This window comes from Prionailurus viverrinus, chromosome E2 (assembly GCF_022837055.1).
Source record: "Prionailurus viverrinus isolate Anna chromosome E2, UM_Priviv_1.0, whole genome shotgun sequence".
In the NCBI taxonomy this organism is placed as follows: domain Eukaryota; kingdom Metazoa; phylum Chordata; class Mammalia; order Carnivora; family Felidae; genus Prionailurus; species Prionailurus viverrinus.
In genome coordinates this window covers 37,052,685-37,079,706 of record NC_062575.1, presented here as the reverse complement: position 1 = coordinate 37,079,706, position 27,022 = coordinate 37,052,685, and the positions used below count along the sequence as shown (strand labels likewise).

General features: G+C 36.8%; 1 protein-coding gene across 15 annotated transcripts in view; it reads left to right on the top strand.

Moving 5' to 3' along the window:
- The window catches only part of PHKB (phosphorylase kinase regulatory subunit beta), a 262,064-nt gene that overhangs the window by 5,533 nt on the left and 229,509 nt on the right, over positions 1 to 27,022 (top strand). For 6 of the 15 annotated variants that reach the window (XR_007147237.1, XM_047834561.1, XM_047834562.1 and 3 more), the window contains one exon: positions 756 to 815. The exons of the other annotated variants lie outside the window; for them this stretch is intronic. Coding sequence is in view for 5 of the 6 variants with exons in the window: in XM_047834561.1 (XP_047690517.1) it covers positions 756 to 815 (60 nt within the window). In the remaining variant the exon portion in view is untranslated. The remainder of the gene's footprint in view (positions 1 to 755; positions 816 to 27,022) is intronic. 15 annotated transcript variants of the gene reach the window in all.

Genomic DNA, 27,022 nt, shown 5'->3' with positions numbered 1-27,022 from the left:
CCTGGAAGGATTATTGTGCAAAACAGTTGATATTTAATAGCTGCCCAATAAATTTTAGTTCTTATCTTTCCTAACACGGTCTTTTACAATATTGCTGATAGCTATTTAAGAGTAAGACTTACACAAAAACAGATAAGGTTGCTTGTCTGTTTCTCTCATTTTGATATCTACCCTCTAAGTAGCCATTTGATTAAGAAAACTTGTCACACTAAAAGACAATTAGCTTGAATCAGATTACCCAGAATCTAGTTCTCATTTGACTCCAAGCCTATTTTGTTTTTGTCAATAATCACAAATCTAAGGAAATTCTTTGTGATAGATAGTTTCCATGGAAACTTCTGTCTGATAGCAGGGAGAAGTCATTATTTTATGTACAGTTAGGGTTTACTTTTGTCTTGTATTGGGTATGCAATGGATTCCCTTCAGATAGGATGGAATTTTCAGAAACACTTATAAATTGTATCCTGCTGGGAGCTCCGATCTCTTCTTAGTAGGTCCTGCCCTATAATCTTGTAAGATTTAAGAAATAGAGGCCACATGATATGGGTTAACTCTCTTGGCATGAATCTCATTGACCTTAAAGCTTACTTTCTTTCTGTATTATTATCCTCAGCAGAGATGATGCTTTATTTTCTATAAGTGAAATAGTTTCATGAGGAGTACAAGGTCTTGTCTCACTGTTGTAGATTGTTACAGAATACTCACATTATGCATTCTAAAATCTATGTTCCTCTTGATGTTTTCTGTATCTTCAGTCTTCTGTGAAGCAAGAGAAAGGATAAGAGGAACTTCCAGGATTCCTGATTCTGATCCAGGTGCCTACTGAACATTTCCAGATGGGTATATGATGGGGATCTCAAATGAAACCTGGCTAAAACTGTACTCTTATTTCTAACTCCTGTTCCTACCCCAAACATGTACCTCCCCTAATTTTCGTCACCTCAGTAAACTAAACCATTATAATACAGAGGTTAACCCTTTTTCCTTCATCTTTTTTATTCAGTTCATTTGTAAATCCTTTGTATTCTATCTCCTGAAATGTACACCAGAATCTGTCTATTTTTCTCCAGCTGTATTCCTGCCTCTCTAGTTAAAGCACTTTCATCTCTGGTCTAAACTACTGAGATAGCCTGGAAAGAATTCACATTTTTGTCTTACTACAATCTGTTTTCCATCCAGCAGTGAGTAGCTTCTTTTAAACATAATTCAGATCATGTCACTTTCCCATCATCCTTTATTACCTTTAAGCATAAAATCCACATTCCTTTCCCTTGAGTGATCCCAAGGCACCTGGCTGTTGCCTGCCTCTGTCATCTCATGGAATACTCCATTCCTCCCCCACTGCTGTTTGGCCATGCTGACTTGCTTTGTTTGCTTAAGACACAATTTTGTTTCACTTAGACTCTCTGTAGTAGCTATTTCCTCTGTCTGGAAAGCTCTCTATCCTGTTGTTTGGTACCTTGTGCTTGTCCCTTTTGATTGTCTTTTAGGTTCTCATCTTAAATTTAAATCTCCTTAGAAAGGCCTTTTCTGACTATCTAATCTAAGTGACCCCCAGACACATCACTCTTAATTCTGAATCTCTGTGGTGGACTTCTCGCTGTTTGATATTTTTCTCTTATCTTGCCTGTCTCATGAGAGAAGAGACTTAACCTGTTTTGTTTCTCTTGTATGCTTCAGAGCCTAGAAGAACTCTTAGAGCATAGTAAATGTTCAGTAAATCATATGGCTTAGAAAATTATATTACTTATCACACTGAGTCCCTCCTGCCCCTTTTGAGAGACAGTGTCATAATGTGTTTAATATATAAACTTTAGACTCATAGTACTAGGCTCAGATCCCAGTATGATGCTTAAAAACTTTGCAAACTGGTTTTGTACCTACTTTCCCTCATTGTGTAGTAGAGATAATAGTATATCCTTCCTAAGTTCTTTTGTGAAGATGAAATGTCTCTGAAGTACTTGGTGATTGTAGTAGTGGTACTAATAATAAAAATAATGATTATGATGTTGATGACAGCGGTGACTAATTTTTATTAGTAGCTAATTTTTATTAAGTACTTGACATGTGACAAGCTGTGTTCTTTTCAGTGCTTTACATTTAAATCTCACAACAATCCTTTGACATAGATACTAGCTCTTGAAAAAAACCAAAACACAGAGATGTAAACTCATAAAGTACAAACTCTGGCAGAGCCACTGCTCCTCACCACTGCTGCCTTCCCCTTCTTCATTATGCATAGTGCCTAAGTGTTCAATAAATGAATGACAGTGATTATTGTTTGCATCTTGGTTATGTTCACTGATATTCTCGCACTCATTTCAAATTAACTAATGTTTATGGGGTCTCTCTAATGCATAGGAAGTTTGTAATATATAATAGTGGTCTTAGAGAGCTCATAGCCCAATGGAACTTTATGCAGAGCCAAAGATGACTTTAGTGTTCTTATATACATATGATCTCTGTTTCTCTCTGAGACTCTTATAGTTGTTTCCTACTTAACTTTGCTGCCTATAGCTGTCATCTCCCTCATATCACCTCTAGCCAGTCCATTGTACAAGTTCCTGTCTGGATGATTTTTCTAAAATAAGGAATTAACCATTACTCCTTTGCTTTATACCACTTACCAGTTCCTCATCTCCTGCAGCATTAATGTGGGACATTAGTGAATGCTTCTATGGAAGTGACATTTGAGCTGAAGGAGAAAATAGGAGTCAAGTAAGAAGTTAGGGTGAGGAGGATTCTAGGCTAGGACCTTGGGGGTTGATAGAGATGGACATTTGAGGAGCACTGAGAAGACCAAAGGACAAAGCATCGTGAATGACAGGAATAGGAGAGAGAAGATGGCTGGGATGGGCAGAGCACTTGAAGCCTTGAAGATACTTGGATTTTATTATAAATGAGAGGGAAAGCTATTGAAAATTTGAAGTAATACAGTGATAAGACTGAGTAACATTTTATGAAGATCCTCTGGCTACTAAGTAAAAAATAAATTGGAGAGTAGGCAAAGGTAGGGAGCAGCTGATGCAGAAACCATGTATTATATGTCTATCTCTGTTTGACACTTAGCACAGGACACAGTGCCAGGTGTGTGGGTCACTCAGTCCATTTTAGGTCATGAAAACACATATATTGACTCTGTCATCAGTCTAGATTCAGAAAATGTGGCCCCTTTGATTAGAATCCATTTATCATTTATTACATAATTTTTGACTCAACAGACTGACTTTTATTTTTATTTACTTTTTAATGTTTTTGAATGTGTATTAATTTTTGAGAGAGAGAGACAGAGCGTGAGGCATGGAAGGGCAGAGAGAGAGAGGGAGATACAAAATCCAAAGCAGGCTCCAGGCTCTGAGATATCAGCATGGAGCCTGATCTGGTACTCAAACCCATGAACTGTGAGATCATGACCTGAGCTGAAGTCAGACACTTAACTGACTGAGCCACCCAGGCGCCCCTTTACTGGTAAGCACTTAAACACAGTTAGGAGATGTCTGTTATGTATTTGGAGGGGGGCTGATTTTCAAATCCTTGAGCAGAAAACAAATAACGGAAAATTGTAAGTGTATGTTATATACATGGTCTTGAAAAATTGGTAAATGCTTTTTGATGGTTCATTGTAGTTTTCTGTTTTTAATAAATTCACACTTATTCTCATTTTTGTCACATTAGGCCTTGGATGCCTTGATTACAGTGGTTTCTTAATGTTTTTTTAAATGTTTATTTGTTGCTGAGAGAGCGAGAGAGCGGGAGACACAGAATCCGAAGCAGGCTCCAGGCTCTGAGCTGTCAGCACAGAGCTGGTTGCAGGGCTAGAATTCAAGAACTGTGAGGTCATGACCTGAGCCGAAGTCAGATGTTTAACTGACTGAGCCACCCAGGTGCCCCGGAGGTGGTTTTTAAAAGATGAAAAAAATTGTTCCTGTTTTCTGTTTTGTTCCTTTTTTTTTCCTATGGATTTTATTAGTTACTTTTTTACCAACAATGATATGACTACATATTAAGTCCTTTAAAAAGAATTATTCTTCATCTTTCAGTTCTTGATTTCATAGCTTTCTTCCCTTCCAGTTCATATTTCACCAATTTCTTGAGGAAGTTCCTTTTTACAGGTGCATAGATATGGCATATTAAGTGATTTCCATAAACCACAGTGGGAATCCTAAGTGTTTAATTGAAATTGGCTATTTTTATAGGTTCTGGTGTATGTCTTATATGTTCTTGTCTTTCAAAATACACATCGTTAGTTTTTACTTTGTTATATAAAAATTTTAAAAGCTTATTGTTGTATTTGCTGATAAAGAAATAATAAATCAGTAACTTCACACCATTTCCATGGCCTTCCTTTTTGGTCATTTAAGATTCAGGTCTTATGGCTCAGGACTGAATGTTTAGAAATACATAGGTCCCACTCATGGAGATGAATGGCCATGAAGTTTTTGGATAGTAGACTGCGTCTTACTGCTAAAGTTGTGAAGGTATTCTGACAACGACAGGCACAGGGTTCAGAATTGGGCAGTTGAGTTTTGGACTGTATTTTATCATATATGTGTTCTTTCCTGGTATGTTTTGAAAACATACTCATATCAGGTGTTTCTGATGTTCCTTTTGCATTTCAGTCTTCCTTTTGAACTTGAATCAGTGAAGAATTTTCTATGTATTTAAAATCTTTTTCTTTATGTGTTCGCATTAATTTTTAAAGCTTGGTGATAAACATCCAATGGTTGCTTATAGTTATAAAAAATCAGTTTGTCAAAAATATGACCTTGGCTTGCTTTGGTTGTAATCAGTGGACTATTTTTTCCATGAAGTTTTCAGCTTATAGGACAGTTAATTGTTTATGTAATTTACATCTGAACTTTTAACAGCTCTTGATTTATAAGGATTTCAGTCACATCTTTTTTTTTTTTCTTTTCTGTCTTCTGAATATATTTCTTTCATGAATTTTTGTCTGTAACCTAATAGCAGTTGTGTAAATGTATCTAATTCTTCAGAAATTAAGGGTGAAGAAATAAACCTCTAAATGTACTATGGTCTTTGATTTTAAATGTTTTTATATACTTTACTAATGTATTATGATATATTACAATTTACTGATGTATTTACTGATACGTTATGATGAAATTTTGGCATATCTCAACTAACTCGTGTATGTGTAAAGCAGACGTCATAACCACTACACTGTGGAACCACAAGCCCCAACTAACTCGTGTGTGTGTGTGTGTGTGTGTGTGTGTGTGTGTGTGTGTAATTTGACCATAGACCTTGTTATCTTAATGTAGTGGCCTTACTATGTTCTCTTTCTTTAAGTAAAAACAATGTATTTAATAAGTTTTGAACAACAGGACATCCTATGGCTAAGTGATTTCAAAGTAGTCAGCACTGTTAGGTTTTGACTATTTTGGTGTATAGATTTGGTTAGGTGACTTCATCATGAAATTGTTGAGGATTTTTATATCTATGTTCGTCAGAGATATTGGCCTGTAGTTTTTTTGTAGTGTCTTTGTCTGGTGTAGGTATCAGGATAATGCTGGCCTCATAGAATGGATTTTGAAGTTTTCCTTCATCTTCTATTTTTTGGAATAGTTTGAGAAGAAGAGGTATTAACTCTTTAACTCTTTAAACGTTTGGTAGAATTTACCTGTGAAGCCATCAGGTGCTGGACATTTGTTTGTTGGGAGGTTTTTGATTATTGATTCAGTCTCCATAGTAGTCATTGTTCTATTTGCATTTTCTATTCATGATTCTATGTTGGAAGATTTTGTTTCTAGGAATTATTCATTTCTTCTAGGTTATCCCATTTGTAGCCATGTAATTAGTAATAGTCTCTTACAATCTTTTGTATTTGTCTGATAACAGTTGTAACTTCTTTCATTTCTGATTTTATTTGAGCCCTCTTTTTTCCTTATTGAGTCTAGCTAAAAGTTGGTTAATTTTGTTTATTTTTTCCAAGAAACAGCTGTTAGTTTCATTGGTCTTTTCTATTGTCTTTTTAAATCTTTATTTCATTAATTTCTGCTCTTAATTATGACCTTCCTTCTACTAACTTTGGCTTTGCTTGTTCTTTTTCTAATTCCTTTAGGTGTAAAGTTAGATTGTTAATTGAGATTTTTCTTGTTTTTTGAGGTAAGCCTTAATCATTATGAACTTCTTACTGAGAACTGCTTTTGCAACTTCTGTTGACTTCAGCATGCTGTATTTACATTTTTATTTTATTCAAGGTATTTTTTTATTTCTCCTTTGATTTCTGTGTTGACCCATTTGTTGTTTTATAGTGTGTTATTTATCTTCATATATTTGTGATTTTTTTTTTTAGTTTTCTTCTTGTAACGGAGTTGTTTCATATCATTATGTTTAGAAAACATGCTTGATATGATCACAGTTTTAATTTATTGAACCTTGTGTTTGTGACCCAGCATATGATTTATTTTGGAAAATGTCCCATGTGATTTGGAGGTACTGATGTTCCCTGATACTGTATTGCTGTCAATTTCTTGGTTTAGGTGTGATAACATCTGCTTTATATATTTAGGTATTTCTGTGTTGGGTGCATAAATATTTACAAATGTTTTATTGTCTTATTGCCTTAACATTATGTAATACCCATCTTTATCTTTTATTATGGATTTGTTATAAAGTATTTTGTCATATATAAGTGTAACTGCCTCAGCTTTGTTTTTTTTTTTTTTTTTTTTAATGTTTATTTATTTTTGAGATAGATGGAGTACGAACTGGGGAGGGGCAGAGACAGAGGGAGATATAGACTCCAAAAAAGGCCCCAGGCTCTGAAATGTCATTCAGCACAGAGCCCAATGCAGAGCTCGAACCCACAAGCTGTGAGATCATGACCTGAGCTGAAGTTGGACGCTTAACTCACTGAGCCACCCAGGCACCACTCAGCTTTCTTTGTTTTCCATTTGCATGAAACATCTTGTTCCATCCCTTCACTTCTGGTCTGTGTATGTCCTTACATCAGAGGTTAACCCCTTGTACAAGTCATATTGATAGATGGGTCTTGTTTTTTTTTTTTGTTTTGTTTTAATCCATTCATTCATATTTGTGTCTTTTGATTGGAGTATCAATCAAACTACAACTGTGTGTTGTCCAGTTTTCCAAGCACCATTTGCTAAAGAGACTGTCTTTATTCCATTGGATATTCTTTCCTGCTTTGTCAAAGAATAGTTGTCCATAACCTTTGTGGGTCCGTTTGTAGGTTCTTTATTCTGTTCCGTTGATCTATGTGTCTGTTTTTGTGCCAGTACCATACTGTCTTCATGATTACAGCTTTTAATACATCTTGATGTCCTGGATTGTGATGCCTCCAGCTTTGGTTTTCTTTCTCAGGATTGCTTTTGCTATTCAGGGTCTTTTCTGGTTCCATACAAATTTTAGGATTGTTTTTTGCTAGCTCTGTGAAGAATGCTGATGTATTTTGATAGGGATTGCATTGAATATGTAGAGTGCTTTGGGTAGTATTCACATTTTAACAATATTTGTTGTTCCAATCCAGGAGCATGGAATATTTTTCCATTTTTTTATGTCTTCAATTTCATTCATAAGCTTTCTAATGGTTCTCAGTGTATAGTTTTTTCACCTCTTTGGTTAGGTTTATTCCTATTTACTTTTGTGGGTTTTGGTGCAATTGTAAATAGGATCAACTCCTTGATTTCACTTTCTCTTGCTTCATTATTGATGTATAGAAATGCAACCAATTTCTGTGCTAAACCTAAGACAGGAAGCCATCAAAATCCTCAGGGAGAAAGCAGGCAAAAACCTCTTTGACCTCAGCTGCAGCATCTTGTTACTCAACATGTCTCCAGACGCAAGGGAATGAACTATTGGGACCTCATCAAAATACAAAGCTTCAGCACTGCAAAGAAAACAGTCAGCAAAACTAAAAGACAACCAGTGGAGTGGGAGAAGATATTTGCAAATGACATATCAAATAAAGGGTTAGTATCCAAGATCTATAGAGAACTTATCACACTCAATACCCAAAAAACAAACAATCCAGTGAAGAAATAGGCAAAAGAAATGAATAGACACTTTTCCAAAGAAGACATCCAGGTGGCTAGCAGACACATGAATAAATCCTCAATATCACTCAACATCACGGAAATACAAATTAAAACCTCAAGGGAAACCGAGGGGAGCCAACATGGCGGAACAGCATGGAAGTTTTTTGTGTGTCTTGCATCCATGAAATACATCCATACCAGCACTAAACCATCCTGCACACCGAAAACACTGATTGGAGGATTAACACAACAATCTGCACAACCTGCACCACAGAATTAAGCAGGTACCCAGCGTGGAGAGGTGAACTTGGGGAGCAAGAAGCAGCTGCAGGCAGGGAGCCACTTTTGTGGGCAGAGAGAGGACAGAGACGGTGGGGGGGGGGGTTGGTGATTCGGGAAAAGTACCCTCCCCAAAGAGCAGCTAGAGAGAAAGTGGAAAATTGGAAACGGCCGCAGGGGCTAAACTAAAAAGGGATAAAGGAGAAAGAAGAGGGTTTAAATTCCATTAAGCCTGTAAACAAGGGGATTGCAGAGTCTGCAACTCCACAGCTCGATAGTTGGTGGTGCACTGGTGGGAAGGGCGAATCCCCAGGAGCAGTGTGGGATCTGGTACGTTCTTGGACCACACGGGGAAAAGCAGTTCCCCTGCTAGAAGTACATTTGGTAGAGATTGTTGAGGACCCCTGGTCCCAGTAGACCCCAGGAAATGCCCACCTTCACTAGTGCTGGAACAAGGTGATTAAGGGTGAAGCCTGGTGCCAGATGTGTGTTGTGATTGTCCATAATCCCTGAAACGCTGCTGCTTACACTATCTTCCGAACTGTTTCTGGGGCTGGCTGGCACCTGGCCACAGTCTTGGTGCACCGGCAGCAGCAGGGTCCAGCCAGCTTTCCTGGGTGTATCCGGCATTCGGCCATTGCTCGGTGAGACCCTCCCGCAGAGGGGCGGAACAGGTCAAAGCTGCAGTCCTTCAGACGTAAGGTGGTGGGGAAAACAGTGGCATCCGAAACAAAATTTGGAAGAGAGGTACTTACTGGGGCTTGGTCACGGACAGTGACAAAGTGGGGAGTGGACCAAAGCTAAAGACAGAGGATGGGTGTGCGATGGCTGATCAGGGAGAACAGGGTTCTGACACTAGAAACTGGGTAGCTGGGTGATGCCATTTTCACTGCTCCCGCACATGCACATACGCACCTACAAGCACCACAGCAATCCACCCCCGTAGGCTAGCAGTGCCATCTAGTGGAGAACGGAGCCGTTACCCAACTGGGTAAGCCCCTCCCAACTGGGCCAACCTCGTTCTTCAAGAACACAAGTCTCACTGCCTGCTTAGTTTATGGACCATAAAGTGCTTCATAGTCTGATTTCTAGGAGAAAAGGAAGTAATTTTAGTCATATTTCAATCTGTTGATCCATATAGGGTCCATCTGTGGATCTGTTGACCAATAGGGTCCATCTATTCATTTTTCTTTTCTTTTGTTTCTCTTTTTCACTTCTTTTCTCTTTCTTGAATTCTGAAAGAAAAAATTCATTATTTTCAATTTTTGTTAAAAATATTTTTCTTTAATGTTTTTACTATATTTTTTACGTTTATATAATTTTTTTCAAACTCTATCGTACTTTTATCATTTTATTTTAGTCTACTACAGTGTATTCGCTTTTTCCAATTTTTCAATGATTCCGGTTTTTTTTTCTCTTTTTCATTTTTCTTGAATACAGAAAGAAAAAATTCATTTTTATTTTCAATTTTTATTAAAAATATTTTCTTTAATTTTTTCTACTATATTTGTGTAACTTTTTTAACATTCTATATTCCATCATTTTATGTTAGTCTAAATCAGTGTATTCACTTTTTTAAAATTCTCAAATGATTTCCTTTTTTTCCTCTCTAATCTATCAAACCACATTCAACACCCAGACCAAAACACAACAAGGATCTAGCATCATTGATTCGATTTTGTGTGTGTTTTTAATTTTTTAATTTTAATTTTTTTAATTTTAATTTTTTTAATTTTAATTTTTCTCCCTCACCAATTCCTTTTCTCCCTTCAAAATTACAAAATGAAGGAATTCACCCCAAAAGAAAGAGCATGAGGAAATGACAGCCAGGGATTTAACCAACACAGATACAAGCAAGATGTCTGATCCAGAATTTAGAATCACGGTAATAAGAATACTAGCTGGAGTGGAAAATAGACTAGAATCCTTTTCTGCGGAGTTAAAAGAAGTAAAAACTGGTCAGGATGAAATAAAAAATGCCATAACTGAGCTGCAATCAAGGACGGATGCCACAGTGGCAAGGATGGATGAGGCAGAACAGGGAATCAGCAATATAGAGGACAAACTTATGGACAATAATGAAACAGAAAAAAAAGAGGGAGATTAAGGCAAAAGAGCATGATTTAAGAATTAGGGAAATCAGTGACTCATTTAAAAGTAACATCAGAATCATAGGGGTCCCAAAAGAGGAAGAGAGAGAAATAGGGGTAGAAGGGTTATGTGAGCAAATCATGGCAGAAACCTTTCCTAACCTGGGGAAAGACACAGAGATCAAAATCCAGGAAGAACAGAGAACCCCCATTAGATTCAACAAAAACCGACCATCAACAAGGTACATCATAGTCAAATTCACAAAATAATCCGGCAAGAAGAGAATCATGAGAGCATCAAGGGAAAAAAAGTCCCTAACCTACAAAGGAAGTCACATCTGGTTTGCAGCAGACCTATCCACAGAAACCTGGCTGGCCAGAAAGGAGTGGCAGGATATATTCAATGTGCTGAATCATAAAAATATGCAGCCAAGAATGCTTTATCCAGCAAGGCTGTCATTCAAAATAGAGAGAAAAAGTTTCCCAGAAAAAAACTAAAGGAGTTTGTGACCGCTAAACCAGCCCTGCAAGAAATTTTAATGGGGACTCTCTGAAGGGAGAAAAGATGAAAAAATATATATATAAATAAATACCAAAGGTGACAAAGAATAGAAAGGAACAGAGAACAACACCAGAAACTCCCAACTGTACAAGCATCATAATGGCAATAAATTCATATCTTTCAGTACTCACTCTTAATGTCAATGGACTCAATGCGCCAATCAAAAGACACTGGGTAACAGAATGAATAAGAAAACAAGATCCATCTATATGCTGTTTACAAGAGACCCACTTTAGACCTAAAGACACCCTCAGATTGAACGTAAGGGTATGGAGAACCATCTATCATGCTAATTGTCAACAAAAGAAAGTCAGAATATCCATACATATATCAGACAATCTAAACTTTTAAATAAAAACTGTATCAAGAGATGCAGAAGGGCATTATATCATAATCAAGGGGTCTATCCACCAAGAAGACCTAACAGTTGTAAACATTTATGTGCCAAATGTGGGAGCACCCAAATATATAAATCAATTAATCACAAACATAAAGAAACTGATCGATAGTAATACCTTAATAGTAGGAGATTTCAACACCCCACTCACTCACAGCAGTGGACAGATCATCTAATCAAAAAATCAGCAAGGAAACAATGGCTTTGAATGACACACTGGACCAGATGGACTTAACAGATATATCCAGAACATTTTATCCTAAAGCAGCAGAATATACGTTCTTCTCCAGTGCACATATAACCTTCTCCAGAATAGACCGTTTACTAGTACACAAATCAGCCCTCATCAAGTACAAAAAGATCAAGATCGTCCGTGCATATTTTCAGACCATAACACTATGAAATTCGAAATCAACCACAAGAAAAAATTTGAAAGGTAACATACTTGGAACATCCTACTAAAGAATGAATGGGCTAACCAAGAAATTAAAGAGGAAAGTAAAAAGTACATGGAACCCAATGAAAATGATAACACACAGCCAAAAACCTCTTGGACACAGCAAAGGCTGTCATAAGAGGAAAGTATACAGCAATTCAGGCCTTCCTAAAGAAGAGATATCTCAGATACACAACCTAACCTTATGCCTTAAAGAGCTGGAAAAAGAACAGCAAATAAAACCCAGAACCAGCAGAAGACAGGAAATAATAAAGATTAGAGCAGAAATTAATGCTATCAAAACCAAAAAGACAGTAGAACAGATCAATGAAACCAGAAGCTGGTTCTTTGAAAGAATTAAGAAAATTGATAAACCACTAGTCAGTTTGATCAAAAAGAAAATGGAAAGGGCCCAAATAAATAAAATCAAGAATGAAAGAGAGATCACAACCAATGCAGCAGAAGTAAACACAATAATAAGAAAGTATAAGGGCAATTATATGCCAATAAAATGGGCAATCTGGAAGAAATGGACAAATTCCTAGAAACATATACACTACCAAAACTGAAACAGGAAGAAATAGAAAATTTGAACAGATCCATAACCAGTAAGGAAATTGCATTAGTAATCAAAAATCTCCCAAAAATAAAAATCCAGGGCCATATGGCTTTCCAGGGGAATTCTACCAAACATTTAAGGAAGAGTTAACACCTATTCTCTTGAAGCTATTCCAAAAAATAGAAATGGAAGGGAAACTTCCAAACTCTTTCTATGAAGCCAACATTACCTTGATTCCAAAACCAGACAGAGACCCCACTAAAAAGGACTATAGACCAATTTCCCTTATGAACATGGATGCAAAAATCCTCAACAAGATATTAGCCAACCAGATCCAACAATGCATTAAAAAAATTATTCACCACGACCATGTGGGATTTATACCTGGGATGCTAGGCTGGTTCAATATCTGCAAAACAATTAATGTGATTCATCATATCAGTAAAAGAAATGACAAGAACCATATGATCGTCTCAATAGATGCAGAGAAAGCATTTAACAAATACAACATCGTTTCTTGATAAAAACCCTCAAGAATGGAGGCCTAGAAGGAGCATACCTCGAGATCATAAAAGCCTTATATGAATGACCCAACACTAATATCATCCTCAATGGGAAAAAACTGAGAGCTTTCCCCCTAAGGTTAGGAACAAGACAGGGATGTCCACTCTCGCCATTGTTATTTAACATAGTGGTTGGAAGTTATAGCCTCACCAATCAGACAACACAGAGAAACAAAAGGCATGCAAATCAGCCAGGAGGAGGTCAAACTTTCAGTCGTTGCAGATGACATGATACTCTATATAGAAAACCCTCAAGATTCCACCAAAAAACTGCTGGAACTGATTCATGAATTCAGCAAGTGGCAGGATATAAAATCAATGCAAAGAAATCCGTTGCATATTCCTATACACCTACAATGAAGCAACAGAAGGAAATCAAGGAGTCAGTCCCATTTACAATTGCAGCAAAAACCATAAAATAGCTAGGAATAAATCTAACCAAATAGGCAAAAAATCTATACACTGAAAACTTTAGAAAGCTTATGTAAGAAATTGAAGAAGACACAAGAAAATGGAAAAATATTCCATGCTCCTGGATAGGAAGAACAAATATTGTTAAAATGTCAATACTACCCAAAGCACACTACATATTCAATGCAATCCCTATCAAAATAACACCAGCATTCTTCACAGAGCTAGAACAAGTAATCCTAAAACTTGTATGGAACCAGAAAAGACCCCGATTAGCCAAAGCAATCTTGAAAATGAAAACCAATGCAGGAAGCATCACAATATGTATAGCTATACTACAAGGCTGTAACCATCAAGACAGTATGGTACTGGCAGAAGAACAAACACTCAGATCAATGGACCAGAATACAGAACCCAGAAATGGACCCACAAACGTATGGCCAACTAATCTTTGACAAAGCAGGAAAGAATATCCAATGGAATAAAGGCAGTCTTTTCATCAAGTGGTGCTGGAAAACTGGACAGCGACATGCAGAGGAATGAACCTGGACCACTTTCTTACACCATACACAGAAATAAACTGAAAATGGATGAAAGACCTAAACGGAAGACAGGAAGCCATCAAAATCCTTGAGAAGAAAGCAGGCAAAAACCTCTTTGTTCTTAGCCACTGCAACTTCTTACTCAATACTTCTCTGGAGGCAAGGGAAACAAAAGCAAAAATGAACTATTGGGACCTCATCAAAATAAAAAGTTTCCACGGCGAAGGAAACAATTAGCAAAACTAAAAGGCAACTGACTGTATGGGAGAAGATATTTGCAAATGATATATCAGATAAAGGGTTAGTATCCAAAATCTATAAAGAACTTATCAAACTCAACACCGAAAAACATAATCCAGTGAAGAAATGGGCAAAGGACATGAATAGACACTTCTCCAAAGAACACATCCAGATTCGCAACCGACACATGAAAAAGTACTGAACTTCACTCATCATCAGGGAAATACAAATCAAAACCATAATGAGATACCACCTTATACCTGTCAGAATGGCTAACATTAACAACTCAGGCAACACCAGATGTTGGTGAGGATGTGGACAAAGAGGATCTCTGTTGCATTGCTGGTGGGAATGCAAGGTGGTGCAGCTACTCTGGAAAAAAGTATGGAGGTTCCTCAAAAAACTAAAAATAGAACTACCCTATGACCCAGCAATTGCACTACTAGGCATTTATCCAAGGGAGATAGTTGTGCTGTTTCAAAGGGGCACATGCACCCCAATGTTTATAGCAGCATTATCAACAATAGCCAAAGTATGGAAAGAGCCCAAATGTCCATCGATGGATGAATGGATAAAGAAGTGGTATATGTGTGTGTGTGTGTATATATATATATATATATATATATATATGTATATATACATATGTATACACACACACAATGGAGTATTACTCAGCAATCAAAAAGAATAAAATCTTGCCATTTGCAACTATGTGGATGGAACTGGAGGGTATTATGGTAAGTGAAATTTGTCAGAGAAAGACAAATATCATATGACTTCACTCATATGAGGACTTTAAGATACAAAACAGATGAACATAAGGGAAGGGAAACACAAATAATATAAAAACAGGGAGGGGGAAAAACATTGAGACTCATAAATATGGAGAACCAATTGAGGGTTACTGGAGGGGTTGTTGGAGGGGTATGGGCCAAATGGGTAAGGGGCACTAAGGAATCTACTCCTGAAATCATTGTTTCACTACATGCTAACTAATTTGAATGTAAAGTATAAAAAGATAATAATAAAATAATTTAAGAAATAAAAAAATTAAAAATGATTAAGAAAAAAAATCCTCAAGTCCTCAAGGTATACCACCTCACACCTGTCAGAATGGCTAACATGAACAACTCAGGCAACAACAGATGTTGGTGAGGATGTGGACAAAGAGGATCTCTTTTGCACTATTGTTGGGAATGCAAAGTGGTGCAGCCACTCTGGAAAACAGTATGCAGGTTCCTCAAAAAGTTAAAAATAGAACTGCCTTATGACCCAGTAATTGTACTACTGTGTATTTACCCAGAGAATATGAAAACACTCATTCAGATACTTGCACCCTGATGTTTATAGCAGCATTAACTATAGTAGTCGAATTACAGAAGCATCCCAAGTATCCACTGATAGATAAATGGGTAAAGAAGATGTGGTATATATACACAATGGATTATTATTCAGCAAAAAAGAATGAAATCTTGCCATTTTCAATGACATGGATGGAAGTAGAGGGTGTTACGCTAAGCAAAATTATTCAGTCAGAGAAAGACAAATATCATATGGCTTTACTTATATGAGGAATCTAAGATACAAAACAGGTGAACATAAGGGATGGGACACAAAAACAATATAAAAACAAGGAGGGGTACAAAACATAAGAGATTCTTAAACACAGAGAACAGACTGAGGGTTGCTGGAGGGGTTTGGTGGTGGGAAGGACTCTATGGGCAAGAGGCATTAAGGAAGAGACTTGTTGGGATGAGCACTGGGTGTTACACATAGTGGGTGAATCACTGGAATCTAGTCCTGAAATCATTCTTGCTGTATATGCTAACTAACTGGGATATAAATTAAAAAATAAATACATAAATAAAATTAAATGTATTCTAAAACTACGTATTTACTCCCCCACACTTTCTAATAGTTTTGATATCATATTTTACATTTTTTTGTATGTCATTATTATTGTAGTTATTGCCATTTTGACTACTTTTGACTTTTAACCTTCATACTAGGTTTATAAATTTCCACTATTTTTACTTGTATGTTTATTTTACCAGTGAAATTTTTTACTTTCATATGTTTTCCTTTTCCTAATTAGTGACCTTTCTTTTAAGGTTAAGGAAGTCCGTTTACGATTTCTTGAAAGGCCGGTATGGAGGTGATGAACTCCTTTAGCTTTTTTTTTTTTTTTTTTTTTCTCTCTCATCTGGAAGAGTCTTTTATCTCTCTTTCAATTCTGAATGTTAACCTTCTAGGTAGAGTATTTTTCATTGCAAATTTTTCCCTTTCAGTCCTTTGTATATGTCATCCATTCACTTCTGGCCTACAGGGTTTCTGTTGATAGTTTCATAGGGGTTGCGTTGTATATAAGAAGTTGATTTTCTTTTGCTGGCTTTAAGATTCTCTAACTTTTGGCATTTTAATTATAATGTCTTAATGTGGCTCTCTTTTGATTCATCTTAATTTAGCTTTCTAGGCTTAACTGGATCTTGATGTTTGTTTCCTTCCCCAAGTTAGGCAAGTTTTCTACCATTATTTCTTCAAATAAGTTTTCATCCCTTATCTCTTTCTTCTCTTTCTGGGACTCCTATAATGTGAATATTATTCCACTTGATGTCCCATAGATGCCTTAAGCTATCTGTACTTCTTTTTTTTTTTTTTTTTCCTGCTTTGTTTGGGTGGGTTCCACTGCCTCTATTCTAGTTTACTAATCCTTTCTTGTACATTATCTAGTCTGGCTTTGAACCAGTCTAGAGTATTTTTAGTTCATTTATTATATTCTTCGACTTCGTCACTGCTATTTGGTACTTTTGTTTGTTTAGTAGTTTTTATATTTCCTATCTGTTGAAGTTCTCTCTATATACATCCATTCTTCTCTTGAGATCATTACTTTGCACTCTTTATCAGGTAAGTTACTTATCTTTGTTTCATTAAGGTTTTTTTTCCTGAGGTTTCATCTTGTTCTGTGTGGAACATATACCTTTATTTTCTCATTTTTCTTGACTGTCTCTGTTCGTTTCTTGTTTGTTAGGTGAAGTAGCTATTTCTCCCAGCCTTGGACTAGTTATCTCATGTAGATGAAACTTATGGTTCAATCTTGTCCTAGCTCTTGGGCAGTGTGATTGTCTAAGCCATCTAATTTATTCTTGATAAGTTGCTGTTGTTGGGGTATGCCAAGACTTGTCAGTATTCCAAAGGGAGAGATCTCAGCACCTGGGTTCAGGCTGAATGTCAGTACTAGTTTCAGGCTTAATGGGTGGTAGACCCTCAGGCAGCAACCTTTAAAGTATGCAAATATGTACAGTCTTGTGGAGCTGCAGACCTAGCTAGCTACTTGTCCTGGGGATTCAGAGGTGTCTCTGGGCAAAAGTGCAAAATTTGGGGCCTCAGACGAATGTATGAGCCCTTTCTGCTAGGTATCAGTGATCTGTAGTGAAGCCAAGAAAATAAGAAAAGATAGTTTTCCCCAGCCTGTGTTTCCTGAGATCGCCTCCATAGCCTCTGTATGTGTTGGAAACCTGACACTTGCCCCTCAGGCTTAAGTTCCAAGACCAGTAAATAGGCCCTTTTCAGGGAAACACTTGGGATGTGCTTTAGTCTGCTGTCTGTGCAGTGCCCTTTGGGTATCATCATGATGAGAACTATCTTTCCAATAGTTTCAGTCCCATGGGGCCCAGATATGCAAGACTCCCTGGCCTCCAGAACCAAGTGATCTACTTGCATCTCCTATGTGGACCGTGTGTGCCTGCTGGCTTTGGTAAGGTAGCAGAATAGTCCAGGGCTGAGATGTGTTTTCCAACTAGTGAGACAGCAGGAGAGTGTTCCTGCAAGTTGAGGCAAGGCAGCAGGAGACCATAGGGCCAGCACACATCTGGTAGCTCTAGTGAGGCAGTGTGAGAATACAGGGCCAGAGTGCACCTGTTCCCTGGGAGTTGCCTCGGGTGTGGGGCACCGTGGCAATTTAACTGCAGCAATGGGACAGTGCTATTACTGTGCATGTCTACCAGCTCTATCAAGATGGAGGGAGAGCTTAGGAATGGTGCATGATAGCACTGGCACTAGCAAGGTAAAGGGGGAGTCCTGAAATGACCCCCATCCCCAGAGAGTCCCAACAGGCCCCACTCCTTTGTCAGACATTTTAAGATAAACAGATGAATCTCTACATACAGTGTAGGCACTTTTCAAACTTGGCTTTGTGCTGGGTCATAGGGTGAGTAAGTCTGAGGCAGCCCTGTATGACTGGAATCTCATTTCCCTACGTCTCTTTGGGTCTCCAGGACATAAACTCTCTTGGTTTTCAAAGGAAGACATTTGGAGTGCTTATCTCTCTGGTGTTATGTCCTAAGGGTTGGGGTCCTGATATGGAGTACAAATGCTTTTGTTCCTCAGGGAGAAGCTCTGTATTTTTGAGATCCCTCTGGTTTTGGGTTATTGCACTGGTGGTGGGGTTTTTGGTGAGACCATGTCTCTGCCTCTCCCACCTACCTTGATGTGGACCTTTTATTCTTTATTTTTGAGGAGTTGTTCAGCTAGTTTTCTGGGAAAGTATTCCATATGCACTTGCAGATTTGGTGTGTCCATGGTTGGAGGTGAGTTCAGGATCTTCCTATGCTGCCATCTTTTAATACCCCCACCATGTGGAATCTATCAGTTTTTATCATTTCTGTCAGTTCAGAGATCCTTGTGTTTGGTCATGTTATCTTGTTTTCATGGAAATACATAATGAAGCTCAATTAATTTGTTATACCCACTTAATCCCAATTCTCAATAGGCTTGTAGCTTTGATAATAATCATTTGCACAATAACCATAAGGATAAAAAAATCTTAGCAGGATTTAAAGTTAATTATCATAATTTAAATAAATGAAAACTATTTGGGGATTAGGAATTATCACTGGACTGTTTCTCCTGTGTATCACACTATGCAGTATTAATATTTTACTTAACACCTATATCAAATTTAAGCCTTTCCATAGTCTTATTTATTCTATTTACTAAATATTTCTTGAATTTTTCCTCCCCTCTGCCTTCCTGCTGTGACTATTTTAATTCAACACTCTAGAATGAATGTTTTAACTAAAAGTGGACTCTTGGGCCAAGGGCTCACCACTGACCTTGCAGTCCCTTCACAGTGCCAACAGAGTTATCTTTCTGAAGGTTTGATCATATGGTGGTCTTGTCTAAACCTCTTTAATAGCTCTCCATTATCCAAAAGATAAAATGCTAACCTAGAACCTACTGTTCAGCATCTTCCACTGGTAGATTTCCAGATACTTTCCATTCTCCTCTCCCTCTTGCATTCTCCTCTGCAGTGCTACTAATCTGTAGCTCTCAAATGCGGCACATTCTGGCTTCTGCACCTTTATAGTGAGTTCCCCTCTATGTTAAATAGCCTTTCTCTATAAACGTGGTCTACCCCTGTAATCTTTTATTCTGTTCCAATCATCTCTTCTTTACATATTTTCTGACTCCCCCTTTCCTCTGCAGCTGAGTTTTCAGTGAATTGCTCTACTTGTTCTTTGGCATCTTTTCCATGCTTCTTTTAGCTTTGATGCCACTGAATTCCTATTAGGTAATTAATTATATATCCATCTCCTTTCTGGGTTATGAATTCCTTTAGAACAGACTGAACTAGTTGTTGTTTTGTGTCAGTAGCCCCTTGATATAGGCTTGGTGCTGGGGACTTAAGTTGAATGAATCATACTAAAAAGAAATAGTTCAATTTTGGTACAGAATGAACTTGTCAGCAGTCTGTTTTGTCTGATTTCACCTTTATGTTTGGTAAATAAAGTTTGATGAATTGATTTTCTAGCTCTTTGAGTAATAACATTTTGTGCTAAATATATTTCCCTTACTGGTCAAATCTGAAAAGTTTCAAAGTTCAAATTCAAAAAAGAAATATAATAAGTGAAGCAAAATAGTGACCTTAGAGTGTAATAACTTCCTGAGTTGGGCATTTTTGATTGTTTTCTTCACTTGTAGACAGCTTCTCCAGGACCCAACTGCATGGTTTGAACAACGTTTGTCCCTTGCTTAAAAACCTCGAGCAGTCTCTATGTGCTGAATATTGCTTTCCTTGAAAGGAAAATGTAAAAAATCCTATAGTTTTGCATCTATACAGTATTGTTATCAAAATGTCAGTCATCAGTAGCATGTTAAGTTTTTCACTCAAAGAGAGTGAAAACTTTTTTCACACAAAAAGAGCTTTACCTAAGATACCAAAAATTTTGAACTTGGCATTTAAATTTTAGGAATATGGAAGCACAATAAAATGATACCCTTTTAAATGAACTTAACTTAAAGTAAGTACAAAATTTTTCAGAATAAAAAATGATACAAACTATATTTCTATCAAGATCTTAAATGCAATGCTACATAATACACTAGAGAAAAATCTGTTTTCATGTTAGACCTCTTCAGATCAAGCCTATCAGTTGTTATGTATGTAATTCATAGAAGAGAGCCCTTTTTATTCTTGTGCACTGCAGTTGTCTTAAACTAATAAAAGTAAAGGGAAATGAAATCTAGGTAAAGGACAGGTGTGTCAGGTATAATGTCTGGTATAGATTATTTACATGATTAACATGGACAAAGTACAATGATCAACACTAGAATTGGAAAACAACTTAGTGCTTTGGACAAAATTATTGTTTTTTTTTTAATTTTTTTTTTTTTACATTTATTTATTTTTGAGAAACAGAGTGAGACAAAGCATGAGCAAGGGGGAGGGGCAGAGAGAGAAGGAGACACAGAATCTGAAGCAGGCTCCAGGCTCTGAGCAAGTAGTCAGCACAGAGCCTGATGCGGGGCTGGAACCCACGAACTGTGAGATCATGACCTGAGCCAAAGTCAGACGCTCAACCGACTGAGCCACCCAGGCGCCCCTGGACAAAATTATTGTTAAAGCAGTATTTCTGATTTAAATGTTTTTTGGAAGCAGTTTATATATTTCTGTGAATCTGTGTTATTTCATAGAAATGAAATTTTCAAGAGAAGACCTTAAATAATAAGTATATAGTCATCTTTGTTTTGTTTTACCTGAAAGAAATAAAAAACCAAAACATACTTCAGTGTTTAAGACCTAGCTGTCTCACTTGCTAGCAGTAAGACTTTGGAAGAGTCACTTACCTCGGTATTTTTTAATCTTTAAAATGGAAATAGGGGCCCCTGGGTGGCGCATTCGGTTAAGCGTCCGACTTCAGCCAGGTCACGATCTCACAGTCCGTGAGTTCGAGCCCCGCATCGGGCTCTGGGCTGATGGCTCAGAGCCTGGAGCCTGTTTCCGATTCTGTGTCTCCTTCTCTCTCTGCCCCTCCCCCGTTCATGCTCTGTCTCTCTCTGTTCCAAAAATAAATAAACGTTGAAAAAAAAATGGAAATAATAATAGTCCCTACGTAATAGGGTTGTGAGGATTGAATGAAATCAAGAATATAAACCTCTTAACAGTACTTTGCACATGGCAACACTCTAATAATATTTGCTGTTTTTATTATGGTGCTGGTAATAATGAGATTATATTCTTTACCTTTTTGATCTCTTTGGGTTAAAAGTGGATTTGTGTATTTGTATTCAGTCTGGCATGTTGCCTATTGACAGCTCACTTTAAGTATGGTGTTTGGGTATACTGGTAAATTATATTAACATTAAACAGTATCCTTCCCCTGGACATAGAGGTGAAAATAATGTAGATTTAAAAAAAAAATCAGACTCTGAAGAGAGAGTCAGAAGATTTTGTTTCTTGTATTATTCTGTTCTTAACTAGTTCTGCAGTTTTGAGCAAATTGTGATTTTTTCCAGGAATAAAGGGCTTAGACCAGATGCTTGTTCGTATTCCATCCGGCTTCAGAATATAATGGCTCTTGACCATTAACTTCAGGATAGTTAAGGGAGGATATTTATAGGGTTTCAGAACTTAGGCTGGGTGATTTTAAGGCAGATCTTACAAGATGAGGAATTGGTTGGGATTGAGCAGAGTTGATGGCATTATAACTTTGGATTGGTTATTACAGTGATTCAAAGTCTTGAAGCAAACCTCAGTGAGCAAGATATATTAATTGGTTCATAGTCTTACCTTCTAGAGATTGTATTTTCCTAAAGGTTGTATTTTTCTGTAGAGCTGGATTTTCCTAAAACAACAAAGCTGCCATTTGGTTTTGATCCCCTCTTTCCCTCCTCTATCTTGTTTTTTACACGATGGAGTTACTACTTCCTTAGAGCCTTGGGTCTCTTTAAAATGGAGACTCTCATTCAGCAGGTCTAAGATGGAGCCTGAGAGTCTGCGATTCTAACGTGTTTCCAGGCAAGGTCCTGTTGCTGGTGGTTAGATTACCATTTGAGGAGCAAAAGTCTACAAAGGACCATACTTGCTGAGCAGAGTTCTTTGTAGCATCTTCATCTCTTCTCTGCCTTGCATTGTAGACTCTAGATTGTGGGCTCTGAATTAGGCATCCTCGTGTTCCCAATCTTGAACTTTGTCTTTGGATAAATATGTCATTATCAGCATCCCTGATTCCCAATGGGCACAACTCCATAGTTCCTATGTGTGACCAGGGCTTGCTTCTGTAGCCAACTTTCACTACTATGGCTCTCTGCCTCTACAAGTTTTATGGTCTATTTCAGGCTCTGACCTCTGCCTGGATTTACCTGGACCAAATCCTTTTACTAAGCTGAGCTGAAGCATTTGAGTTGCTAGTTCAGGGCTCTCATTTTGAGGCTATTTCTATACATTAAAACATAAGCCAAATTTTCTAACATATTATTAAAAATGGGTATTACTCACATTTCCTTCTAGTTTCTTTATCACACATGATTTCAGTGATCATATTTTGTGATCCTTTCTATGTCCAGGGGTTCATGTAGTCTCCATTTCAAAAGACAACTCTGTTCAGGATGTAATGACCCCCTCCATTTTTAGAGAGTTGTCTAGCCAATTGAATGGAAATGAGAGGAATAATTGGTCAGCACTGGAAGTTAGGCTGATTTTTTTCCCCCACAGTCCAGTTTATTTTCTAAAAGTATTTGTTTGAGAAACCGAAATGCTGACTGTTTGAAGATCTTTGTGGAAGCCCCTGATGGTGGTGGTCATTTTGCAGGCAGGGGTGGGGAGTGAGAAGGATCTGGCTTCTTCATATCTCAGGAAGCTTATCATTTAAAGCAGAATGTCAGTTAACACTAGCTTTAGAGGTTTTTTTCTTTTCTAGGCATCCTAGTTCTATAATGTTAAATGTATATTAGAAAGTAGATTTATTTACATTTTAATATCTTCATTATAGCATGGGTGTGGCAGCCTAATACTCATCCTACACTTCTTAATGAGAGATTCGATTTGGCTCCCAAAGGTCTTAAGTTTGCTTTGTCTCCCCACGGAAAGCATGCTTTCTTGGATGTTTGACACTTGGCCCTGAATTAGACTTGGAGGTTGGTAGTGACTTATTATTGAAATTAAGATGAGCTCAATAGTCATGCTTCAGAAATAATTATTCATTTTGGTTATAAAATTTTATTGAATACCTGTTAGCATCACTCCTATGTAGCAGAGGGTAATGTTTCAGTGGGGCATTTCTCCCTCTTCTACCCTAAGTAATGCTTTTTCCTCTGATTTAGTGAAAGTGATATCTTGGTTTTCTATAGTTCCTGCATAAATACATAGGTACTAAACTACATATAGCACCCCAAGGGTACTTTAATATCACATTTACAGTTCAAATTCCACTCAGTTATCTTTTTGCCATTTCTTAAGGGTTATTTGTTATGTAAATTGATGATTTAGAATCACTGTATGGAGCATTCATCCTTGCATCAATCAAGATGCAATCAAGAGAGACCTCTCTTTTACTTGACTGAACTTTGGGGTTTAACTTTATTCCCTAAAGAGTAAAAGTTGGCTTGTAAAAGATATGGCTTGGATTCCATACAAGAATGTTCAGTCAGTTAGTGATTTTATTGGCGATGGGATGGGTCTTAACAGAAGGCAGTTCATTGACACAGACTCTTTGGACAGCCTTGGAGCAAATCACCAAAGACTGAGGATATACTGTAGGAAGTAACAGTGCTATCTCTGTGCTGCTTTACTTGGCCAGTTATCTAAACTTCAAATTAACTAGCTTTCATTATCTACAACTCTATACTGTCTTTTAGTAGTACTTCTACTTTTATTCTGGTTGTGAATGTTTTTGTTACTATGGTAAGCTTACTTGGCTAATTGATAGTTTATAATGATTTTTTTAAATTAACATTCCAGACTTCTCAATTCATGCCTGTTGTACAAAGTGTTATCAGGGCAGTTTTTACTTAGTGGTAATAACATTCATATTAAATGCATTTCTGAACTTTGCCAAGACTAGAAATACAGACCAGGCTTCATCAAAATGTAAATGATAAAGGGAATTGGTTCAGTCCTTCTTTTCTAAGTGCTGAATGGCTTGAAAGTATAATGTCTTTCAGACTTGTGTATAATAACTTATGATGTAGCATAATGTCTAGTATCACATGCTTTTATCACTATGGTAACAGAAGACATAATAAAGCTAAATATTTCTTGTGAAGATTGGGAATGGTGTATAGTGAAGTTCTTTTTCCTTCTCTGTATAATTCAATTAATGTTGAACTAAAGCTCTATTATTTAAGTCTTAGAAGTTTGGAATTTATTATTTTTACTTGTAGTATAAGTATGAAATAATGCCTCTGGGTTTCTCTTGAGAAATCTTATATATCCAGATTGGCATTATCTTTTATAAAGTGACCCACTTGTAAGGCTATATACATTTATTCTAGTGACCAAACCATTTTTTAGTTGTATCCTTTTATGATTTCATTCAGATCCTCCTTTATGAGCAATAGAAGAACAGAATAGAAGAGTAGAACAAGTTGAATTACTTTATGGTCACACCTTAGGTTATTGATAAGTGGGTCTTACCTAACTTCTACCCTGACACATCATCTCATTCATTACAGTTGATTATGAGTAAATTTTGGCAAATGTTAGATATCAGAAGATATTAATTTCATTGTTCATTAAATATTTATTGAGTGCTTACTGTATGCCGAGCACTGTTGGCACTGGGGTTATAACAGTAAAAGAAACAACCACTGTTGAGAAAACTTTACAACTTGTGCACTTCTGAATGCATCGTTTTCCATAGAGAGGAGTTCCAAAAACTTTTAAAAAGATTAGAATTGTTGGAATATAGCTATAAACCTCACAGAAATTATACAAGTTCATGGTACATTATGGCAAGATATTCTTCTAGACTATAAATAAGAAAGGAAAATGAAATGGCTAATTGAGTGATTGGTATTCATAAGGTCAACACATGAAACATCAACTGGATTTAATATCCTTAAATAGATTTTATAGGTTGTGCTCCTTTTATAAAGGTCACTGGAAGAACTTAATACCTTTTTATTAAAAATAAAATGGGAATAGTAGAATGGCCTTTTCGCATCTTATTTGGATAAGTTGAACAGGCAAATTTTATTTCGTTTTATAAAGTTGTGTTATTTCATATTTGCCATTTCATATTTTATATTTAAAATGTTTCTTATCTAACTCACCATGAGAAACATACAGACATAAAAAGTTGAGGGTTCAAATGAACTGTGATCGTAAATTGGGGTTAAGTAAAAATATATATGTATGTATATGTACATATTATTTTGGAGCAAGCTCATAATTTTGAGGTTTCATTGTATAGGGGGAAGAGTACACATACAGTTTGTCTTCAGAGAGCCCTGTGTTCAGATTCACACTGCCAATTAATGATTTCTTTGTGACTCAATTTCATGCCAACCTCGGAGCTTTGTCAGATGATGAAATAGGACAATATGTATAAAGTATCTTGTATAATGCAGAGTAGTAAGCGTTCAAAATTTCTCATTTAAAATTTTTTTAATGTTTATTTATCTTTGAGGGAGAAAAGAGAGAGTGTGAGCAGGGGGAGGGGCAGAGAGAGAGGGAGACACAGAATCCAAAGCAGTCTCCAAGCTCTGAGCTGTCAGCACAGAGCCCAACGCGGGGCTTGAACTCACAAACCATGAGATCATGACCTGAGCTGAAGTCAGACACTTAACCGACTGAGCTACCCAGGCACCCCATTCATTTCTCATTTTAAAAAATTATGCAGGTAGTAAATGAATACCATCTTATGTAATATTTAGACAATCAGAAATACAGAGTAAAAATCACTGTCCCCTACCCAGTAGTAACATTTTTAACAGTTCGGTGTGTATCCTTTTTAGGCATTTTAAAGTTCTTAGTTATCTTTATGTGTATTTACATTTGTAAACATCACACATGTATAGTTATTTTTGGTTAGTTTTGCAACATGTAGTATCATACTGTAAATCTTATCCTGTGATGTTACTTTTTCCCACTATTTGTTTAGTGTTTCATGATATGTCAATCGATTCTACCTCATTCCTTTAACTGTTTCAAGGTACTTCATTGAAGTGTCATAATTTATTCATTCCCATCCATGGGGTACGTTTATTCCTTAATATTTTAAATTTCTGCACATGATGGAACTTAACAGTAAAGAAAATCATGGTTGAAGTTTTGTTTCTTTGTTTTCAAGGAGATATTGGTCATATTGAAGGTGCTTGAAATGTGTAGCCACGTATAGTATATTTAAATCTTTTAACTGTAAAAGTTAGCAGTATTCATTCTAAAGTTAGTAAGACAAGTTTTCCAATTTGTCTAATTATGGAAGTCTGAAGAAGTGGGACATAATCATTAAATGAGAGGATGTGGATGGGGCAGTAACAGGAGATAGGGTAGCTTGTGAGAATAAAGTTGTAAAAGTAGTCATCAAAAATTTCCTGAAACACATTTTTGTCAGCTTCTCCTTTTCCTTCCTTCCTACCAAACCTTAGTGGTCTCTGTCATTGATCTGCTTCCAGTATAGTATAACACATTAATCAAATAGTGTAA